The sequence below is a fragment of the Watersipora subatra genome, chromosome 9 (genome assembly GCF_963576615.1).
Source record: "Watersipora subatra chromosome 9, tzWatSuba1.1, whole genome shotgun sequence".
Lineage (NCBI taxonomy): Eukaryota > Metazoa > Bryozoa > Gymnolaemata > Cheilostomatida > Watersiporidae > Watersipora > Watersipora subatra.
The window spans coordinates 28,171,541-28,188,124 of record NC_088716.1 but is presented as its reverse complement, the minus strand read 5'-3'; the positions used below and the strand labels follow the sequence as shown (position 1 = coordinate 28,188,124).

At 36.2% G+C, this 16,584-nt stretch overlaps 3 protein-coding genes across 4 annotated transcripts in view; 1 reads left to right on the top strand and 2 right to left on the bottom strand.

Moving 5' to 3' along the window:
* LOC137404249 (probable methyltransferase-like protein 25) overlaps positions 1 to 7,976 on the top strand; it is a 53,627-nt gene extending 45,651 nt beyond the window's left edge. For both annotated transcript variants that reach the window (XM_068090424.1, XM_068090425.1), the window contains exons 12-13: positions 7,318 to 7,464; positions 7,837 to 7,976. In XM_068090424.1, coding sequence (XP_067946525.1) covers positions 7,318 to 7,464; positions 7,837 to 7,950 — 261 coding nt within the window. In that variant the 3' untranslated portion in view covers positions 7,951 to 7,976. The remainder of the gene's footprint in view (positions 1 to 7,317; positions 7,465 to 7,836) is intronic.
* Positions 7,975 to 9,337, bottom strand: LOC137404250 (soma ferritin-like). The gene is made up of 4 exons (XM_068090426.1): positions 9,130 to 9,337; positions 8,742 to 8,888; positions 8,468 to 8,632; positions 7,975 to 8,346 (listed from the first exon to the last, which is right to left on the bottom strand). The coding sequence occupies exons 1-4, from the start codon at positions 9,226 to 9,228 to the stop codon at positions 8,248 to 8,250; spliced, it is 510 nt and encodes a 169-aa protein (XP_067946527.1). The 5' UTR covers positions 9,229 to 9,337; the 3' UTR covers positions 7,975 to 8,247.
* A 2,091-nt stretch (positions 9,338 to 11,428) lies between these two features.
* Positions 11,429 to 16,344, bottom strand: LOC137403873 (ferritin, heavy subunit-like). Its single transcript, XM_068089969.1, has 4 exons — positions 16,160 to 16,344; positions 14,452 to 14,598; positions 12,355 to 12,519; positions 11,429 to 11,665 (listed from the first exon to the last, which is right to left on the bottom strand). The coding sequence occupies exons 1-4, from the start codon at positions 16,259 to 16,261 to the stop codon at positions 11,567 to 11,569; spliced, it is 513 nt and encodes a 170-aa protein (XP_067946070.1). The 5' UTR covers positions 16,262 to 16,344; the 3' UTR covers positions 11,429 to 11,566.
* Between the last annotated feature and the right edge of the window lie 240 nt (positions 16,345 to 16,584).

The window sequence follows — 16,584 nt, the reverse complement described above, 5'->3', positions numbered from 1 at the left end:
TCCTGGCTGGTGTCCAGTAATAACCAGTGGTGTCCTAGGTTATTACTAGTCACCAATGGTTTTTGGTCAATCCACTCCTCACACATACTACTTACAGCAACTTACTGGTTGCTGTAAGCAGTGTATGGTTACTCCGGTGTCATCGTGTCATGCAAGGTAACTCTCCATCAATAGGCAATGTCGAGTCCCTCTACATCTGTAAATAGTCCAAGGTCGCTTTCCCACTGTAGGTAGTATAAGGTCTTTCTCTGCAGCTAGTACACAGTCAATCTCTCTCTCTGTAGATAACACAGGGTCACTCTCCGATCACAGATAGTACAAGGTCACTCGCAATCCCTAAATAGTACAAGGTCACTCTCCCTCTAAAATAGTACTAGGTACTCTCCCTCTATAGATAGTACAAGGTAGCTCTCTCTCTCTAAAATAGTACCAGGTACTCTCCCTCTGTAGATAGTACAAGGTCACCCTACTTCTGTAGATAATACAAGGTCACCCTACCTCTGTAGATAGTACAAGGTCACTCTCCCTCTGTAGATAGTACAAGGTCACTGGCCTTCTGTAGATAGTACAAGGTCACCCTCCCTCTGTAGATAGTACAAGGTCACCCTACTTCTGTAGATAATACAAGGTCACCCTACCTCTGTAGATAGTACAAGGTCACTCTCCCTCTAAAATAGTACTAGGTACTCTCCCTCTATAGATAGTACAAGGTAGCTATCTCTCTAAAATAGTACCAGGTACTCTCCCTCTGTAGATAGTACAAGGTCACTCTCCCTCTGTAGATAGTACAAGGTCACTCTCCCTCTGTAGATAGTACAAGGTCACCCTCCCTCTGTAGATAGTACAAGGTCACTCTCCCTCTGTAGATAGTACAAGGTCACTCTCCCTCTGTAGATAGTACAAGGTCACCCTCCCTCTGTAGATAGTACAAGGTCGTCTTCCCTCTGTATATAATACAAGGTCACCCTACCTCTGTAGGTAATACAAGGTCACGCTCCCTCTGTAGGTAGTACAAGCGCACTCTCCCTCTCTAGGTAAAACAATGCAATTCTGACAAATTGCTCTACCACTAGTTCTTCTGGTCCAGCAAATTTATCAGTCATCCTTTGTGGTATCAAGCTATAATCGTTGATCACCGTTAAAATGTAGAAAAGTCAGGGGCGGATCTAGGAAAAGAAGTGTGTGGTACAAAATTTGCATAATATATCAAGGGTGTGAGGGGATGCGTGGGGCCACCCCTTGCCTGGCCCGCGCTAGCAGAACTTTTTGAAATTTAGGCATCTTAGCATGAAGGAGAGGTGTGTTTGAGCCCAGAAAAGTGTACTCATTTGTTTGCAGCAAACAACAAGTTTAGAGGTCAAAATTGACATATATGATTAATTAAATTGGTGTTTTATAATCTTTATTGTACTATGTATATTAAAATTACATGTAGACAGAAAGTTAACAAACAATAGTGCAATAAAATCAATCCCAAAACTTCAACAGCCATTTGGTTTGGCTTTGCAGAAATAATCCATAATTTCTGCAAACTACCATGAAAAATTTTTTGTAGCATTAGCTACACAACGATGCTCTTATAAAACAAACATGGTAGGGTATACTTTTTGGAATCGTAGTTTTGTTGTTGAAAGAAATGATCTAAAGTCCGTTTTTGGCCTTTCTTCTGAGACATTTTGCTTTTAAAATTGCTTGTAGTACTTCTTTCAAAAGAGTTGTGGCTCAATTAGGGATGTCTATTGGGACCACCCTCATTTGTTTATAAGCTAAACAAATTCAGGTCAAGGTTATTAGCCTAAAACTTGGTCGTTATAACGAGCCCTACTAAGCCGTTTTTGTTTCTTTCCTTTTAAAGCAAGTTCTCAGTAAAATGTAATTCACTCAATTCTTGATGGATTTTAAATCTTTTTTTGTATTTGTTTGCCATATTTAGGGTGGTGCGTTTGCACTATATGCACCACAGTAGATCCGTTCCTGAGAAAAGTGATTCCATATGGCATATTTTATACAGCGTACCTGCTTTATAAGAGTCTAGGTGTTTGATATGGAAAAGTGAGTTAGGCACAATTATACGCTGTTACCACTGACGTTGTTTGATAACTGATTATTTTATTATTGCCCATGATTAGCCTTAATTTTACCTGAGTATGTACAGGTAAGTTACAACTTGGTAAGTTACTGTTACAGTAAGTTACTGCAAGTTATGGCAGCATTCGGTTCACAGACTCGTTCTTTAAGTCAACCAAATCTTTAATTATCTAATAGTATACTTTACAATGTCATGTTTATTATTTGTTTTTATTATTTGAACAATGTTTTAACCTTTATTTAAGTTTTCACTCCAGTTGTAACATTTTCATATACCGCGCACTGTTTATGATGTTTGACATTTGATATAAATGACTTATTATGTTATATTATTATTATTGTAAACAATTGTTAAGTGGGACAGTCGAAAGTACCCCACTGTAGGTCATATTGTGGAAACATTATTATGTAAACGTAAAAATTAAATATTTAATACTAAATGTTTACATCTACATATTACAATAACATATGTGGTTGTATTCATGATAAGTCTCTCTGGTAACACAGTTTTAAATAATACATTCTGTACTAAGATATGTATGCTTAAGGTGGATTAACTTTGTACATGTGTGTATGTGTACACACATGTGTGTACATATGAAAGACGTGTGATTATATTATAGACGTGTGATTATATTGTAGATATGTGATTATATTCTAGACATGTGATTATATTCTAGACATGTGATTATATTATAGGCGTGTGACTCTATTATAGACGTGTGATTATATTATAGACATGTGATTATATTATAGACATGTGATTATATTATAGACATGTGATTATATTATAGATGTGTGATTATATTATAGATGTGTGATTATATTATAGACATGTGATTATATTATAGGCGTGTGATTCTATTATAGACGTGTGATTATATTATAGACATGTGATTATATTATAGACTTGTGATTATATTATAGACATGTGATTATACTATAGATGTGTGATTATATTATAGACATGTGATTATATTATAGGCGTGTGATTCTATTATAGACGTGTGATTATATTGTAGACTTGCGATTATATTATAGATGTGGGATTATATTATAGACGTGTGATTATGTTATAGATGTGTGATTATATTATAGACGTGTGATTATATTATAGACATGTGATTATATTATAGATGTGTGATTATATTATAGACGTGTGATTATGTTATAGATGTGTGATTATATTATAGACACGCGATTATATTATAGATGTGTAATTATATTATAGACGTGTGATTATATTATAGATGTGTAATTATATTATAGACGTGTGATTATATATATATATAACTTACAAACTTGCAGATCTATAGTATATTATTTGATAGCGTCATTGGAGTTATATAGACTCGGCTTACAATGGATCGACGTTCATAAAATCCTCTTCTATTGCACTTAAAATGCCAGGTTTGGCTGCAAACTGTAGCAAACATATCAAAAAGTGAAGTGATCTTTAATGCAACATTGCTACCCTAGGACACTTATGTATTCGCCTCATCTAACTTTCGCGTTTTCGCGGAGTCATCCTTTCGCGAAAATTTCATGTACGAAACTAAACTATCATAACGAACGAGCGAAAACGCGAAATTAAATAGCTTTGTTCATCGATAGTCAGGCCTGTATTCACCAGTTACAATTTGGGGCGGCTAATGTTGGGCGACTAGTTATGAACACCTAGGGTGTGGAGGGGCGGTGTAAGCCCCCAACAGGTTTCTCTCATGTAGGGCCTCAGCCGGGCCTCTCGTGTGAAGTTTTAAAAATTTTTGTCGGAAGTATCAACATTTTTCTATTTTTTGAGATTTGTTTTGTTTTAGGTGATGTGAATGACTAGACATTTTTAAATTAAAGTAGGCAAAACTTGACCGCAGCTAAAACGCTCAGAAAAAAGACATCTTTTTATTTTGAACATTTTAACAAAGATCAATTTTGCGGATTTTATTTTAAGTTCATTCGGAGGTGTTACGCTTTTGATGGGACAGGGCCAAGCGGGTGTTTGGTAAAACTTGATCTTTTGTAAACCTTTATAAAAGTCGTTAACAAGAATATTTTGCCGCTGATGATGACAATAATGACGCCTAATAACTACTAAAAGTTGATGTTTGTCTCTATGGCTTGGAATGAAGTGATATTCTACAGCGATAAAAACCGTGTCCATGGCCGTTGGGCAACTAACTTTTCGATTAAATGATGTTGAGGTCGAGTTATCTGAAGCAATTTATCATTGCGTTGGAACTGACCAAACAAATCCGTTTGAGTTAACCTTGTGTTTGAGATGAAATGTTACATTTTACCCGAGGGCGAGTTATCCGAGTTTGACTGTACTTAGCCGTGAAAACTTCCCAAAAAGTTGGGGCGGCTACGCCGGCCAGCTGCCCCAGGGAATACGGGCCTGTTGATAGTCCAAGAAACAAATGGCAACAAGCGATCAAATTGCATTATCGACCTTGCCCACATCATTCTACCTGCGGTTCACAATTACAAACTAGTCGCAAATTGAATTCTTTTTTATCGGTGAACTGAACCTGAGGAATCTAATTACAGTCAAACATGGATAACTCGAACTTCACGGGACCGAGCGAAAGTGTTCGAGTTATCATAGCGTTCAAGTTATCAGAGCACTGTCACAAGTCCATTTATTTATTTATTAGTAGATACATGTACATATACAAACTATAATATAAGTCAAAAGCATAAATGACTTGTTTCAAATTAATTGCTTTTAATGTAAAGTTTAAAACTTTTTTATCAAAAAGTATAAAGACTTTTCTATCACTTGAGATTGGTTTGTTGTTTGAGGCGATGTTATTGCCAGGACGTTTTTAGATTAAAATTGGCAAAACTCGATCGTTGTTGAAATGCTCAGAAGAAAGTAGGCCTACATCCTTTTCTTTTGAGCGTTTTAACCAAGATCAATTTGCCGATTTTTCTTGAGGTTTATGCGAAAGTTACCTCACTTTTCCTTGCTTCCGAAGGGCCATCGCTAAGTGGATGTTTGGTCAAATCAAATTTCACCAAACCTTTAGAAAAGTCGTTGACAAAAATATTTTGCCGATGGTAGTAATAACGACGCCTATGAATTACGAAAAGTTGAGGTTTACCTCTATGGGTTGGGATAAAGTGAGTTTTTAAAGCGATAACAACCGTCTCGGTAGCTGTTGGGCAAAAAACAGTTCGAGTTAACAGAGTTGAGGTCGAGTTATCTAAAGCAATTTATCATTACGTGGGAACGGACCGAAGAAACCGTTCGAGTTAACCATGTGTTCGAGCTATCCGAGGGCGAGTTATCCATGTTTGACTGTATGTTTGTTCCACTGCATTTATTTTCACATCACAATATTTTCGCACTCATCAGAGCTGCGAAATTAAGTTGCGAAAGAGAGATTGCGAAATTAAGAGTTGCGAAATTTTACTCTGTATGCTACTCACGAAACTAAATACTAGCGAAATATAAGTGTCCTAGGGTAAATACAGTTATAAAGGGTTGTAAGGTAGTGTCCGTACGCACAGCATCGTTTGTATCTACCGTTTTTCGTGACACGAATGTGCGTAAGTAGGGTAGCGACTGTCTTTCCAAGTACTGAGGAGTATAAAACTGATTTTATTAGGCATTCTTAGTGACTAATGGAAAACATTTGGAGGTCACATGTTTGCAGTAACATCGGTTAAAGATTAAAATTGTGCTTTGCATGTGTACAAAATAGCTGTCTTAGATTAACATACAGTTCACGATATAACAAATGAGTTGTGTACTTTTAAATCCATATCAGATTTTATCAGGTCAAAGTAATCACATGTCTACATGTATGTTGTAATCGCTTCAAGTATTCATCTCTGCTATAGAATGATTTAAATAAAATAGTTTGTGTTCTTATAGGAATATTTTCTCCAATTTACATAGACTCAAATAATGCAACAAATTACTTTCATATGTTGAAGTTTGGCTATTATATCCTACGCACTAATAGACAACATTGTTTACCATCTCAAGGCGTAGTCAACAATAACTTGCTGTAGCGGGCGAACGAGTTGGAGACGCATTATTTTTTTTAGTATTTTTAGTTTTAGATGGTATTTTTAGGTAATAAATTAAAATTAAAAGTCTAAATATTTAGTGATATTTTATATTTCATAACTTATGTCAAGTATTTAAAAATTAATAAATCAACGGACATAGGAGGAGATTTAAGTTTGTGTATATGCAGTAGAATTGATTTTCATCGAGAAAGTCTAGTTATGTGAGAAAATTATAAAAGAAAATGACCGCCAAACCCAATATAAACACGCAACCACAATAATGTAGACCTTAAAATCTATTTATATGAATTACTTTATAAAAACAGTTTCACATTGAGCTGTTGCCTACAATTGGCAAAATAATTGTCATGGTCATATATAATGCTGTAAGCCTGCGCTTGAAAATTTCATTCATAGATGACAATCAAAGGCAGGTGCCTGAACAGATAAAATTTGCTCTGTAGATAAAGTGCAAAAAGAAAATTAGCCAGATTGCTTTCAGTAAAAAGAGATTTCAACGACGCGCTTTCTTTTTTGAACAAAGAATTATTAGATAAGATAAAACCGACAAAATTACTCCTGATCTAACTGGCTATTTACTCCTGATCTAACTGGCTATTTGAGCGCCATCTTTAGAAAAGCTCACAAACTTAGCGCCTATGTAAAGCGTTTTAACATTGGATTCTCTGATGGTCGCTGTGTCTCATCTTCAAATACCCGTTTATGTCATGGCTGTTGAACATTTTGTAACCGTGGCTAGGGACAATCTGAGACATGCTATTATCATCCCACTGTCATGTATGTAACATTTTACAAATTCTCCATATGGCGACTTTCAACCGGCATTGCTGCAGTGTTTGCTTGTCTTTGTCATTGGCCAGTTCAAACAGAGAGTTTACTTAGCTCAAATTTTATGAAATATCTAGTTTTATTATTGGTTGCGATATCTATCGGTTTCGGAACATTTTAATGAGCATGACAGAAACTCTTTGTGAAAAATGCCTGCAATAATTTGTAGCTGCAGACTCCATAGGGTAACTGATTGTAAAACAGCTTTGCATGTTAGATTTCACTGCACACGGATAAGGTTTTAAGGTTCGTGTTTGCAGCTCATGTTGTACTGTTGTTTTTAGCTATTTTTTCTGAATAGAACAGTTGATCTCTTTTGTAGTTGTTTTTGAGATTTGCCTCATTCAAGTGTTTTGTTTACAGCTGTCACCCTCAGACATCAACGCTTATCTGGAGAAATATAAAGAATCTGAAAAGCAAATGCCTATGTTCTTCCAGCTGCGAATAGCACTCAGCCCCTGTATCGAGTCTATTATCCTGCTAGATAGATGCCTCTATCTTATGGAACAGGTGACCTGAACAGCTTATATAACTAGTCATGTGATAAAACAATTAAATTAGCTATGTGAGCACCTCCAGTCATTCTAGCCAATGTAAAATAGCCATGCGAGCACCTCCTGTCATTTGAGCCAATGTATTTTATTCAAATTTGGCTTTGAAGTTTTATGGTCAGCATTCATGTTAGTCAAACAATGTTGTTTTCCAATTTCTGTTATAATAGCCGCAATGCTTATAGGATAATCAACTGTACTAGCCGGTCATTGCTATTACTGAGCTACCACTACGTATCAGTATCGCTAATCGATATACATCTTAGGATTGGCTACGAGCTATTAGCTGGAGAGAAGTAGGTATTTCTTCAGTCACATGTTTTGATTGTAGGAGAGCACCGATGTAGTTCTGGCGAAAAGACTGTTTGATCCAGTGCAATCCCCCAGATGCTATGGAATTATAGCTAACAAGAAACATGCCAGCCTCGTTGGAGGCAGTCACTAGTAGCCTACTAGATACAACTTATAGTTTATGGATTATTATGGTTTTTTATTACCAACACCGCAGTTTGTTCTCAAAACCTGAAATTCAAACCGCTTGGTTATTTAACCGATACAGATCCAGCCATACAGAAAAATAAATGCTCATTAGAGATATGCAATGTCAATATGTGAGTCTTGTATGTGATATCATACTTGTATGTGATATCATACTTGCAAACATTATGAAAATATCTGGTAGACAGATAGCAAGAAGATAAAGAGATAACATAATGGTCTGGTCCGATCGGTTATGGAGAGCTTAGTCGAGAGAGTGCTCGTTAAACTGGTATTCACCAATGCCTGATCCAACTCTCTTTAAGTTGGTGATATGCTTGGCGAGCTCATTGATGGCTTCCACCTGCAAAACACCACATATGATAGAGTGCAATGATAAGCATCATTCTCAGTTCAATCAGCAAATTAGTGTAAAGGTGTTAAGTTGGTAACAACAAGCTAGAACAATTAAATAGGTTGCACACCTGTTCTGTGAGGTAATGGGTCTCAATGAAATCGCACATCTGAGCATCACCATGGCTATCAGCGATCTTGTGCAGATCGAGAAGAGCCTGGTTAACATCCTTCTCCAAGTCTAATGCAGCCTGCATAGCTTCGAGACCCGTGCCCCAATCAGATTTTGCTGGAGCCTACAAATATAGTGATTTAATAATATGGAAGTGCACTAGTAAAATTTAATAGTATTTGAACAATTTTCATATTAAGGTTTATTATCATAAATATCAATGAGAAACATACCTTGATGTCTTTAAGGACAATGCGGCCTCCACGCTGATTCTGAAACTTCATGAGGCGTTGGGCATGCTCACGCTCCTCATCCGAGGCTTTCTGGAAGTACTTGGCGAAGTTTTCGAGAGCAACGTCATCACGGTCGAAGTGGAACGACTAAAATACCATAGCAGAATTACAATGAATGGTTATTGTATTATTCTCTAAAACATTGCTGCTAGTGGACTGATAGCAAATTTTAATTTAATACTACAATATTTGAACAAAAAACGAGTGATTTTATAACAGACTTCTATATTATCTGCACACTGACTAGTAGCTTGACGGTTTATTCATTAGTAATACTTCTACTTCGATAATAAACATTTGCAGTGTTAAACCAATATTTATTACTAACCAGAGATTGGTAAACGTAACACGCATATAACTCCAGGTTGATCTGCTTGTTCACTCCTGCTTCGCTCTCCTCGTGGTAATTCTGACGGCACATAGACATGTTTTTATTTCAGAAGATCCGAGAACAAACTGACGATTGGTAGAAAGTTTGAGAGGACTGTCCGTACGTACACTGACGCAGCGAGACAATGCTAACAAAATGTGACAACCCACGCTGCTAGCTTCAGTTATATACTCTACAAACTACTTTTACGGCTGATCTATCTATTAGTTGTTACTCCCCTATTAATATTTTTTTAGTTTGTACTAGAAAATTTAAAATATGCAAAAACAAATTTAATACATTATTAAAATAGTGAATTTAAATAAATTTCAATTTTTTCACGTTAGTTTAATACATAACATGCATGCAAAAATAATATTTTATGTTTTTACGTAAAGGGAGTAAATGTAACAGCATCAATAAATAAAGCTTGCGGGTTGGCGCTTTTAGTGGATTGGCGAAGCCTGCATTAGCTTCCAGGAGCAAATAACCCTTTTATGATATTATACATGCTGCTATAAGGCCTACTACTCTAGCTATAGTTTTTGGTTAAGGATGACTTAACGTTTTAGAAAATAAGATCGTACATCTATAAAGAAACAAACAGGATGAATGTATTCAAATGATGTCTTTTGGTCATTGTATAAAATTCCATCCGGCCAACTTGAAGTAGATCCTTACAATGTATGGTTATTAATAGATCCTACAACACCTGGTTTAGTATCATCAATACCTACCCAAACGGGCACTTGTTTTGAGCAGTATGATGAATTTTCAATATTGTACTTTTGCTGACTGCCATTTGTCATTAACTTCAGCAAGTTATACGTTGAATCAATCTTTTAAAGCTCTTCCACAGACCTTACCTTCAAGCCTTGCAGGCTTGTAGCAGGCTTGTAGCAGTATAGAGAGTTTACCTGCTAGAGTGAGATTACCTAGTTGAACGAAGAATGGATAATGGAGAGCCTTCAATATTAACTCATGAGTCAGTCGTGACTCCTGATTTAATACTCAACCACAACAAATAGTTAAATGTTTTCAATTAAAATAGCCTTTATTTACCAGCTATACAAGATACCAAACTATTTTTTGACAGCCCTATTCAAACATTGGCTCATAATATTGTCCTTGCTACAGAGGTGAGAGTAATATGAATAAATATATGAGTGTATATCATTTTTCTAAATAATTTTTGATGGATTTTGCTTTTTCACAAACTTGTGAAAGATGCGACTTTCATTGAGCTTTGACCAACTGGCACTGAACGTGCTCTTTATACTGTCCTCCACACAACTTTCATCATACGAGTATGCTACAAATTTTAAATTTTTTTCAATTAAATTGAAAGTATAATTTAACAAGTTATTATAATCAAAGCAATGCAAACATTTGAATAATCCGTAACGCAGTATGAAAACTGAAACTCAGCCAAAGTCTGTTGATCCATAATAGCATTCCTGTGCCACAAGCTAAGCTGATGCACCGCATTATTGGAATATTTAATCATGGAATATATTTTAACATTTCACGCATTATGTTAGGGATTGTTTTATTATCTGTTATTTAGAAAACATCAGACAATCCAAGTCGGTTTGCTGCCTGAAAACGACTTAAGGCTGCTGGTAACACAAAAAGACAGACAAGCAAAAAAGAGCGTTTCGACTAATCGCAAATCTACATCATATTATTGCATATATTATTCCAACGAATGACCTTTCAATATTTTTGCATTTTCTTTCTGTCTGAGCTAAATGTTTATTTTACTTCAAGGTTTCAATATTTTTCATGGTTTGTGTCCTCATTTTTTACATGACAGTTACAGGTTCTCAACTCATTTCAACTTACGGGATATGAACAAATTGCATACAATCATTAACTATTATTTTAATAATATCATTGCTAGCTGCTTTAACAATCTTCCACCTAATATCCGTTCTCTTACCAGAGAAGTATTTTAAACCCTATTAATTTTATCAAACTATTTATTTGAGCTTAATAGATAACTGTTGCCTTTTTTGTTTTACTTTCATTGCATGACCTAATTTGAAAAAAGATTTTTATTTTTAAAATGAAATTATTGTCAATAAAGTACTATATATAAGCATCGTTCAAGGCATGAAGTAGCCTATAATTGCGCCGAATGTAATAAGTGTGTTCACACTAGCGATGTCACACACTCGGTTCTATATACATCCACTTCCAATCTACAAATACGTGGCAAAAATATTCAGCTCTATTACTAATGTGAGACAGTGTATAAATTATAAGCAAACATGTATTTTCAAGTTTCTTAACAATTAGTACGAAGAATGTGACCAAATTAACAATAAAAAAGATGATGCAATGTTTATGAGTTTCGCACGTTTCCTACAACTATTGAGATCTTTGGAATACTTCAAGCGAGAGTGTGCCTGTCAAACTGGTACTCTCCCAGTCCAGATCCGACACGCTGCAAGTTAGCAATATGCTTTGCTAGTTCATTTATTGCATCCACCTGTAAAAAAATATGTGATTGTATTCAAGTGTGATAGACTAACCATGGCGCACATTAAAATATACACTAGTAAACCATGTCACAATAATGGAGATCAATTTATACCAGAAAGCTATTAGCATCGCTATTATCTCATTAAATTTGAATTTAACAATACAATTCAACTGTTTTCATATCACTTCGGTTACAATAAATCTTTTAGAAGATTTAGATTTTAATAAAGTTAACATAAAGTTACATGTACATAACTCTACTGAAAGCATAAATTTTTGCGCACTGTCCCAATTATTTCAAAAACTGGCAGATGGCACAACTCCAACAAGCTATTACAATAACCACGACTCCAAAGATTAGTGAATGCAGATAACACGACTCCAACAATTAACAACAGCACATATGCTATGCAATTATACAAGTTTAAATGGCAAAATGTAGCCCTTTTGCATCACATACTTCTAATACAGTCGATATTATTTGGTTTGCCAAAACCGTGCAGTCTTGTATAGATATGAAGATTATAGACAAAGCCTATTTTACTCTGTCAGCTGTTTACAATGCGACTGAGAATACAAAAATTCAATCTATTTCAAACCTTTGGTTTAAAATTAAAGAAAATGATACTAATGCTTTAGTATGTAGTAAAGAAGCACGTGTTGACACATGTCACTGTCTGAAAGAAGCTGTCCTACCTGCTCAGCGAGATAGTTGCCTTCCAAGAAATCGCACATCTGTGGATCATTGTGTCCATCTGCTATCTTGTGCAAGTCGAGCAGAGATTGGTTGACATTTTTCTCTAGCTCTAATGCAGTTTTCATGGCATCCAAACCAGAGCCCCAATCGCTTTTCTCTGGTGCCTACAAAGACATATTTTACACTCAATGTACTATCAGTGATTTCAATTAGATTTCTAACTGCAAGCTAAATATTGTACTGGATTATATTGGTGTAACAGACATGTAGGCCTATAGGTAATTGTGGATTTCTGCATTTAACATGTTTGCTTCTATATATGAAGACAATCACTAAATGATATATATACATTTACATATATACATATATATACACAGGCAACTGATAATTTGAGAAAAATTAATATTTTAATTAAAAATTACTATTTAAATTTAAAAATAAAATGTTCAATTTATTTTTCTGTGATTACACAAAGTCGGGAGGTTTTATGTGTAAATGACCAACAATGAATTATATTCAATTATAAAAAGTGAATACAATTTCTTATCAATTGAACCAAGTAATTCGGAATAACTTGCTGGTCGTTCGCGTGTTTAAATGAATTAATTCCGTTAGAAACCGTGACACTTCTACGTATTCCATCAGTATATACTGTTCCTGTAGTTACAAACAAATCTATTCATTAAAGGTTGACTTGCAACAAAATTCACATTACCGTTATTTGATATGAAAAGATTCACCATGTCTTACTCTGTTGTGTTGTAGGTGCCAAATATGTGGGAATGTGATTACAAGCTCTTAAAAGCTCAAAAACGAACATAAAATCGCAGCCACACGAGACCGCTGTAGTTAGGATTCCCTTTCCAAAACGGCTCAAATGTGATGTAGTTGTGAGAGATGGTTTCTGTTTACACTTTCATGCAACCTTATTCGTCGAAATAATTTCACAAATTCACTTCACGCATTCAATAAAACCATGTCTATTGTTCTTACGCGTCTGTTTTATCGTCATCGTAATGCTGTCACTTTTAGCACTGATATCTTATAACTTACCGTAAAAAATCGTTAAACTTTTTAACCTTAGCTCGAAGGAGTACATATCATTGTCTGATAATCATGACGAGCCTGTTGGTCTCAACTGTGATAATCGAAAAGTGCTGCAAAATTATTTGCGAAGTATTGGGACACATGATCAGATTACGATTCGACGATTGAATAATGCCAAAACAAAACTGAAGTAGCGAGCATCTATATTTTATACGGGGTCTTCGGTAAAACCCGAAGTGTTTGTCATAAACTAGTACTACGATAAGTTTTATATTGAGCTTTGCATTGGCCTTTCAATTCACGTGAGAACATACGTGACAAGACGATAACCAAATTTCGTGGCTACGTCATCGAAATGACGAGATTCCAATCTACGGCCGCTTTTCGTTTTTGAGCTTTTAAGAGCTTGTAATCACATTTCCACACATTTGGCACTTACAACACAACAGAGTAAGACATGGTGAATCTTTTGATATCAAATAATTGTAATGTGAATTTTGTTGCAAGTCAACCTCCAAGTAAATTTCATATATTGTTAGTATGGTTATATTGCCATATGTGAAGCTAATAAAAAGGCTGATGTTTTTCATGGCAAACGTGTGGATAAATTATATCCCCGTTATACTAAATTTAACATCTAAAAATTACAGAGGTTTGTATCATTTGGTTTGCCAAGCCATAGCCCATTCTTTAGTTGTGAACTAACTATGTTACAGGTAGATTTATCAGTCATTAACTGTGACCAGTTTACTGAGCGATCTTGAGACCATTGGTTTAGACTAGTGTCCATAGAACCAAGTGTACATCAATCAAACGCAGCTCAATTACATGAAGAGTTACTCACTCATGAGCAATGCTCTAAATTAGGAGACAACTCTAAATAAGTAGTTTTGCACCCAATAAAGGATGATTGCTATTCTTGACCCAAACCCCAAACCCTTTCAGAAGCTACTAAACCCGCTAATCAAGCAGTCAGCAAACAGTTCATGACATCTCGGCTAATTAGTTATCTTGAAATCTAAACAGGTGCTACATGACCTTGATCTAACCTTGATATCTTTGAAGACAACTCTGCCTCCACGGAGATTCTGGTACTGAATTAGCTTCTGCGCATGGTCTCTCTCCTCGTCTGATGCTTTCCTGAAGTAGGCAGCAAAGTTTGCCAGGCCAATATCATCTCTGTTGAAGTGGGATGCCTTGTTAAATATATAATGAATTATTGATGAACAGCCAACACAGACATATTGATAAATAGTCACAAAGCACAAGCTAGCACTGATAACATAACCAATAGTTTTTACTACGTTATTACGACTAACACAGAAATAAAACAAACAAAAAAATCTTTAACATTAGTTTGTCAACATTTGGAAGTTTGTTCAAACCATTTCAGTTCAAAATTGCAACATTGAGAGACTACTTAATGAGGCGGTTGCCATGGAAACAATCAAATAAGAATTCTATAAGGTCCCTCTTTAACCTCAATTGTGAGATTAAGCCAGGCTTGCTATGTTGCTTAGGCACAGCTTGATGGAGCAATAGTCAATAAATACGTGCAAGTTATATAATGATCACGCTTAGAGGCAAGTGTTTACGAACAGCTCGTGAGGACAAAGCCTATGGCGGTTTCTGAAATTCAAAATTTGCTATCTGCCTTCCTTTGAGGCCTGCAAAAGCCCCACAGCTCCTGTTCTATTGCTGCAACTAAGAACAGCAATACCAACTTTTGGTAAAACAGTTGATCCCCACTCATTGCGAACGATATCAAATAGCAACAACTGAACCTAACCAGAAGCATAGAGATATTGATATTTGACAGTTAATAAAACCTTGATTTTTTGCCGTTGCTATCACTTGCCATTCGCCATCAAGATGTTTGGGGATGACCCCAAACACCTTGACAGCAAAGACCTTAGTTAAATGTGGGCTCGTTAACTAGTCTTTGCAGAAGGGCCGACTACACAATACCCAAACGTACTATGTGTTGCGCAAGGCAACGCATGTAGGATCTGTGACAACACCCATTTATTCTTCATGTAATAACCGTAAAGAAAAAACTATGGTAGTATAAATTCTTGGGGTGAATCTCTACTATGCATAGAAAAGAAACAACTATTTGACACAAGCATCGAGACACTTTTGAATCTAATCTCTCACATGAAATCACTGTTGGCAGAACTGTATTACTAGCGCAATCACACGAATAGCGCAATCACACGAATAGCGCAATCACACGTGTAGCGCAATCACACGTATAGCGCAATCACACGTATAGCGCAATCACACGTATAGCGCAATCACACGTATAGCGCAATCACACGTATAGCGCAATCACACGTATAGCGCAATCACACGTATAGCGCAATCACACGTATAGCGCAATCACACGTATAGCGCAATCACACGTATAGCGCAATCACACGTATAGCGCAATCACACGTATAGCGCAATCACACGTATAGCGCAATCACACGTATAGCGCAATCACACGTATAGCGCAATCACACGTATAGCGCAGTCACACGTATAGCGCAATCACACGTATAGCGCAATCACACGTATAGCGCAATCACACGTATAGCGCAATCACACGAATAGCGCAATCACACGAATAGCGCAATCACACGAATAGCGCAATCACACGAATAGCGCAATCACACGAATAGCGCAATCACACGAATAGCGCAATCACACGAATAGCGCAATCACACGAATAGCGGAATCATATTACTAGTACAAACTCTAGCACAAACATACCAGTGAGAGGTAGACATAGCTCGCATATAGTTCCATGTTGATTTGCTTGTTCACCCCTGCTTCACACTCCTCATGGTAGTTCTGTCTACAAAGAGATGCCATCTTGAGCTGTTTTTGACCAAAGCACGTGCTCCTCGATCAGCAACTAGTAAAATGCACGGCCTGGACAAATAGGTGAGCTATTTATAGTACGTAGACCATACGGCAGTCAAACAAAGCTGAATACAAGATGCATTAATTAACTACTCAGTGCTTTTAACTGTGATTGGCTTAGATGAGAACCAAGCTTCACAAAGCCGGCTAGTAGGGTGAACAAATAAATCAGTGACACAGCGTGGTGCACTAGTAAGCATTCTTTAGTAAATGTTTTGAACTAGTTATAAATTTTAGCCTTTCCTTCTTTGTACGGCTGCTAAATTATACAT